Source organism: Fukomys damarensis, unplaced genomic scaffold (genome assembly GCF_012274545.1).
Source record: "Fukomys damarensis isolate Sample0158 unplaced genomic scaffold, DMR_v1.0_HiC HiC_scaffold_36, whole genome shotgun sequence".
NCBI classification, from domain to species: domain Eukaryota; kingdom Metazoa; phylum Chordata; class Mammalia; order Rodentia; family Bathyergidae; genus Fukomys; species Fukomys damarensis.
The window spans coordinates 49765673-49772300 of NW_022900948.1; the positions used below are offsets into that span (position 1 = coordinate 49765673).

The following is a 6628-nucleotide window of genomic DNA, read 5'->3' on the forward strand; positions in this document are numbered from 1 at the left end:
CTAGGACCCTCCCCCAATAGGTTGGGAGTCAGGGGTGAGGAGTCAGCATGTTGCTCTTATGTATAGATTTTCAGAAAGGTTTTTGGCAAGCTGAGGGGTTCTGTGTGGCACCTCAGCAGCCCAAGGGACTCGATGGAGCTTCCAAACATGTCCCTGAGAATATTTAGTTTTGGAACAGAGGTCAAGGAGCTTCTGAGATTAGAAGGGTGAGTGTGGGGCTAGGGTTGAGTGCTGGAGCTGCCCAATTAGGAGGGTTGAGGACTATAGAGTTTGGGCCGAAGGCAGCAGTGGGCTGGGGGAAGGCAGCTCCAGGGAGGGAGGCAGGAAGGCTGGCCAAGCTGGTTGTAGGGTAACGGTAGAGCAGAGCTGCTCACTCTGGATTGCTGAGTGTATGTGTTCGCACATGGATGAGCATGCTGGGTGTGAGTGCGTATATGAGTTGCTTGGTCATGAACATGTGAGTGTATGTCTGTGTGAAAGCTGCCAGTGTGCGTGTGAGTGTGTATGCACTCTAGTGGCCTTGTTCTTACCCTAAAGTTACTGTGGAGATGACATGTGCAGAGGACTGGTCTCCAAGCCAAGAAGAAAGCTCTGGCCACAGGAGAGATTCAGCGGGAAGAGGCTGCAGCTCTCAGGGACCATTGCAGAGAGCCAGGCGAGCTGTGGACATGGCAGCCTAGCTGCCGAGAGGCTATGTGATCAGTTGTATTGTTCTGTTTTCCATGTCTGGCCAATTCAGCTATTTAGTCATTTGGTCAGTGTAATGCAGTATGTTGGCCCTGAGGTTGTTGTGGCCCAGCTGCCTTGCCCCTTATAAGCCCCTCCACGTGAGCTCTGCACGCTAGTGGGGTCTGTGGGGCAGATATAGCACGTAGGTATTCGGCTCACTCAGCTCCTGGCCCACGTGGCCTGCGGTATGTCTGTTCAGCACCTTTCCATTGTTCCCAGGGTGAGTGCTTGTCCTGGGCCCCTTCAAGGTGGCCAGTCCTAGAAGTGTGAGGAGCTTATCCACTCCCATCTGGGCCAGAAGAGGGTGCAGTGCCCTCAGCACAGCTCTGAACAGTGCGTAATGCTACCAAAAAGGAAGTCCAGACACTTTGTCTACCACACTCGGGCCCTGTTGGAGACATCCTGTGCAGGCACAGAGCACCCTGGGCACAAGACACACGATGCCAGCTGTTGTCCTGAGCACTATGGTAGTTTCTGGGTGGAAAAAGTGCTTCTGCCCTGGGCATCCATAGATATTCTGCCTCACCAAGTTCTGAGTGCGGTATCCACTCCAGAGCCGGGTCACAGCCCCACACTCAGCCTGTGTCCCCCCTCTAGGGCTGGCTGTGGGTCCTGAAGGCCCAGCTTTGGTGCTCCTTCCTGAGTGGTATGTAGTCAGAACCCTGACACCACAGGAGGCCTGGGTGACTGTAGCGGCCTCCTGGAGTTCAGAGGGGAGCCTGAGTTGGGAGAGGCCTGTCCTCCCTTGTGTGGCTGCTGGTGTGAGGCTGCATCTACTGCTGTTTCTTGCCTGTCATACTGAGATTGCTGAGGGTCGAGATGTCTGTGTTCATTTCTGCAGATTGAACTGTGGAGCTGGGGAGAGAGCCTGGCCCCTGAGCAGGTCATCCTGACCCTGCTTCCTGAAGCTGTGTGAGTGTAGTTTGTGCTCTGCAGGGATGGGGTGGAGGTGGTGCCTGAGATGTTAAGAGGCCTATAGTGCTTGGGGCAGGTGATGGACCATGCAGACCCTCAGAGGATCGTTAGGCCTGTGTTGGTGGCCAAGGAGGCAGCCCCCTCAGGCTCCTGGGAGAGGAGGGATGCTGGGCTTGATGTCCTCCTCCTGGTTCTCTCTGCGGTGGCACTCTGGTGCTCGCCTGGGCTTCTGTAAACTGGTATACGTGCTCACACACCATCTAATGCCCTCATAACCTCACTCATCTCTCTCATGAACACACATACACACACATTCATACACAACCACACACTCATGTTCACGCTCTTGCAGTCTCACACATTTATGCATAATTGTAATCTCCGCACACTCTCAACTCTCCAACACACGTCCTGTCTTACCAGCCCTTTGGGTAGGTGTTCTGTCTGCTCCTTACAGTTGTGTAGAGACTTTGACCCTGAGAAAGAGGCACCCCCCTCAGGCTTCCTGGGAAGCTGTTGTGGAGGGTAATGCCTGTAAAGAGGCTTCTGGTTTTTCTTTGTTGGAAAAGCTTCTGCACAGTCACGGGGAAGTGGCTGTTATGATAGTCAAGTGGAAGATGATTTGGTGAGTGATAGCATTTGCCCCTTGAGGGGCCATGGTGAATTTGAGCCCGCGGGCTGAGGGGCTGGAGTGGAGTGGGGACCAGATGCTCACGGGAGGCCCAATGGGCCAGCAGTATGCACGGGAGGATGCTGTTGCCTCCCACACTTGCCTGGCCATTAATTTTGAGCCCACTCAGTCACCCGCCCAAGCCCTGCAGCAGAGGGGAGGGCTGTTTGGATCGTAGACGTGGCTCTGGTCTTTTCAAACCCAGTGCCATTCTTGGAGCAGCGTGGCCTGAATCACTATTGATCCGTGGGCCTCAGAGATAAGTGCTTCTCATCTTCCAGGCATTCAGGGTCTGCCATATTCCCATTAGTTTCTTTTCTGCACACACGGAATTGGTCCTCAACTTCTGTCTTGCCCTGAGGTCTCGGCAAGCACCCGTCTAATGCTGCCTCTCTCCGCTCCTGCCCAGAAGTGCGCTGCAGCCGGTGCCCCCACTGACTGGGCACGAGCATCGCTGTGGTCTCTCAGAACTCTCTCAGTTCTCTCACTTCTGTTTGTGTTTTGTTTTTTGCATGTGCAGCTTTGTAAAGCAAACTCGAGGTACTGTATCTCGCAGCTCATCTGTCTCCAGCGTAAATTCACCGTGAGTCGCTCTGCTACAATACTCCGTCCGTGGCTCCATGATTAGCACATACACACACCTGCCCTCCACTCCTCACTCTGCTTTCCCACCTTAGTTGTTTGCATAACGGGCAGCTCCAGGCCCACCTTCGGACGCCTGGCTGGGAGTAGTGGGCGCGCTCCCTGACATCCCTCTCTGAGCTCGGCCCTTCCTCTTCCTCCTGGTCTCTGCCTCTTTGTCTGCTGTCACTCTGTGCACGGTTGCTCTGGTGTCCCAGGATCATCTGCTTCTCTGAGTGGATGAGATGCTATGGGCTCATTGAGGGCAAGCCCTGTGCAGAAATGGCAGGGAGGGTTCCTGGGGCCTCACAGGGCCGTTCATGATTTTCCCCAACTTCTGCTTGGAGGGAATGTATCAGTGATTCTTGGGAAAGTCTGTTTTAGCACAAGTAGAGCTCACTGTGGAGCTTATGGTACATGGATCAGGTGGAGCCACGGTAATCCTGGACTGGTCCTTCTGGAGGTGAGACAACCTAATAGGCTGGCTGTTCCCCAGGCAGCTTCTCCTGAGGGATGCTTCTGCCTGGTTTGTCCTCTTTAGTTTCCCCTTGAGAGTGAGGCTAGACCTGGCCAGTGATGGTCCCTGAAATAGTTGAGTGCAATTGGACCACCTGAATGGAGTGGCCAGGTGTCTTCCCTGCATTCTGGTGGTGTTGAGGACTATGCCATCCCTCCATTGTGCCTACTTGGCAGCCTTTGTAGTGCTGAGCTCAGTCTTTCCGTAAGTACTGTTGCTGCTGGCTGTTGGGGCCCTGATGCCTCGTGGGGTAGGAAAGAATGGTAGGATCCATATTGTGAACAAGATGTGAATATGGGCATGGACATTTTTTATCAGGGCTTCCTCATACATCAGCAGTTGTGGGTAGCTGGCTGTCTCAGGCTGGAGACCCTCAAGGCTTTTTTCTGCACTTATCTGCAGTGCCTGGCTGGGTGTAGTGAGCTGTCCTCCCTGGCACAGGTAGGTTGCCCCTCCACGCTGGGCTGGGACATCACAGGAGGAACTTCTCTGTGATTCCTTAATGAACCCTTTTAAGAAGGAGCTGCCTAGACTGGAGTTGCCAGCCATTCTGCACTGGAGGCTGGAGAGTGGCTCAGCTCATTCTCAGGTTCTTACGTTGCTTGTGAGCTTGGTAGAGAAGAATAGAGTGAAAGACTTATGCTGGGCAGAGGTCAGTGGGGTTTGTGTGCCAGACAAAGCAAGGCCAGAGATGGCAGCTAGGGCAGGGGAGGGCGACTTGGATACCTACAGCGAGGTGAGTCCCACTGTGAAGATTCAGACCTGGGATCTGTGCAGAGGACCCAGTGGTATAGCTGGGCTGGGGCAGATGCATGGCAGGGGGACCCATAGAAATGGGCTCGGTGGGCAGGTGGCCTTTGCCCAGTTGGTCAGTGCCCTGCACTGCCTGGTAGTCATGAGAGGGCCCTACCAGTCCCATGGTACCCTTAGCCCCACAGATGTTCTGGTGTCTTCAGCTGTCCTTGAGGTGATTCCTGGGCAGGAGAGTGAGGGGAGAGCCATGCAGTCTGACCTTCGAGCTTCTATGTGTTTCCTATCGTCTTCATTGTCTTTTGTGACAGGACTGTGGTGCTGGCCCTAGGCTGTGGCTTCATCTGAGGAGCTTCCTCCCTGCTGATCAGGGGCTTGAGAATCAGGCTCAGCCTGGGCTGCTGGACTTATTAGAAGGCTGGAGCCAGTGACCTCGCTGGGCTTGCACACCTGGGGAGTGTCTGTCTTGGCTCTGTTCCATCTCATACTGTCCAGCACCGCTGAGAGCTGGGCCCAGTGTGGGTAGAGAGACCATGTGGGTCTTTGCAGGGCATCCTAGTAAGTGAGGGTAGTGCAGCTTCAGTGCTGGGAGCTGGCACATGGCTCTTGTCCTGCCTACACCACTCCAGCTCTCAGCAGAGGCACAGACACTGTTTCCACTCTTGCAAGTGCTGTTGTGAAAGTGCCTTCCGCACTGGAGAGGGGATAGGCTGGGCTCTCCATCCACCGGAATGGGCAGACAGTAAGGACAGGGCTTCTCCCATACATGATGACTGGCCTTGCAGGTGGCCAGCTGGGCTCCACAGGTGCAGCTGCAGCGTATGATTTCCAGGCAACTGGGGTCTAGCTGAGGCCTCGAATTTCTCTAGATACTTTTCCCTTCTATCCCTGCATGTGTCTTATCCTGGCTCCATCAGTGACTCACCGTGGACCCTGAACAGGTCACATCGTCTGTCTAGCTTGGCCCCCCAACCCCTAGAGTGGCACCTGTCTTTGAGGTGGTTGCAAGGGTTAGTTGAAGAGGGCGTGAAGCCTAGGGCACTGATACCACTGCTGTCATTGTTAGTGATGTCACTGCCACTGCCTTGGCTATCCAGAAGCCTCCAGAGGCTGAGGCTGGAGCTCTGGCCTCAGATAAGGTTTCTGCCTGGTGTCAGTGGGGGCTGGGGCCACCTGCTGTGCCTTATTTAGCAAAGTGCCCAGAGCTTTCCACACACCCATGGAGCCCCTACATGATGTAGGATCAGAAGGTCCTAGAACAGTGAATCTGGTATCCTATGGACCGTTTGCCACCCTCCAAAGAGCCTCATCTGGCTTTGTTCCTGTGGGACGGAGGGGTCCCCAGGGAGATGAGAGGGGAGCATTGGTGACCACACGAGGGGCTGTTGCTAGCCTCAGTCCTGACCTCTGGGCTTCTGGTCATTGAGTCAAGTGGCTTCCCAGTCAGTGCTGACCGCTTTGGGGGAGGATCAATGCTCCCTGGACTGCATCTGATTCGTGTGGTGCCAGCTACCTCCCGAGTCCCTGGTCTCCTGGCTTGCAGCTCTCTTGTGGGAAGTAGGATTGGCACAGCTCTGCTCTAGTGCTTGGGCAGTGCCAGCTCCCCAGGAAGGATGCCAGGGACCCCCCTGTCTTCCCAGTGCTACTCCCTCTTATCCCTTTTGGGCCTTTCTGGCCAGCTGACCACCTGCTGGGACTCTATACCAACCCATGCTGATGCCAGTGGCCCCCCCCGCCTTGTACCCCTGGGACTTGGGACTGCCGCCCACCTGCTCAAGAGTGCCCTTGAGCTCACGCCTCCTCAGCTCTGTTCCTCTGCTCAGTCCTATGGGGCACCTGAGGGAGCTGGGGCTAAAATTCGGTCCTGGTCTTCCCCACCTGACCAGCATCACTCTGCTGGGGGTCTTGAGGGCTCCTGCCACCTCTCCCTCCTCCTTGTGCTCCCTGCACCCCCGCCATCCCTCCATCGCTATTTGTCCATCTGTGGCTTCCCTGCTCAGTAGAGCGGCTGGGCAGTGACACTCATGGCAAGTCTCCCTGCAGCAGGCAGCAGAACTCGGCCCGGGCCCGGTCCGTGTGGGAGCAGCGAGCCAGCCAGCTGCGGCTGCAGAACCTACGGGCCAGCTGTGAGGCACTGTACAGTGAGATGGACCCTGAGGAGCGACTGCGCTATGCCACCTCGCGCCACTTACGGCCCGACATGAAGACGCATCTGGATCGGCCTCTGGTGGTGGAGCCCAGCCGTGATGGACCTCGGGGTCCTACCAGTGGCAAAGCCCGGCCTGAGGCCACGGAGTCCACAGAGGCTCTGGACCCACCTCGACGGCACCACCGGCACCGAGACAGGGACAAAGCCCCCACCACACTGCCCTCAGCCAGTGAGCAGGACCGGGACCAGACAGATGCACAGAAGGCAGGACAGGTGG

At 56.0% G+C, this 6628-nt stretch overlaps 1 protein-coding gene across 1 annotated transcript in view; it reads left to right on the forward strand.

Annotated features, from left to right (window-relative positions):
- Cacna1b (calcium voltage-gated channel subunit alpha1 B) overlaps positions 1-6628 on the forward strand; it is a 181203-nt gene that overhangs the window by 93668 nt on the left and 80907 nt on the right. Inside the window, exon 20 of the mRNA XM_019205196.2 lies at positions 6246-6624. Coding sequence (XP_019060741.2) covers positions 6246-6624 — 379 coding nt within the window. The remainder of the gene's footprint in view (positions 1-6245; positions 6625-6628) is intronic.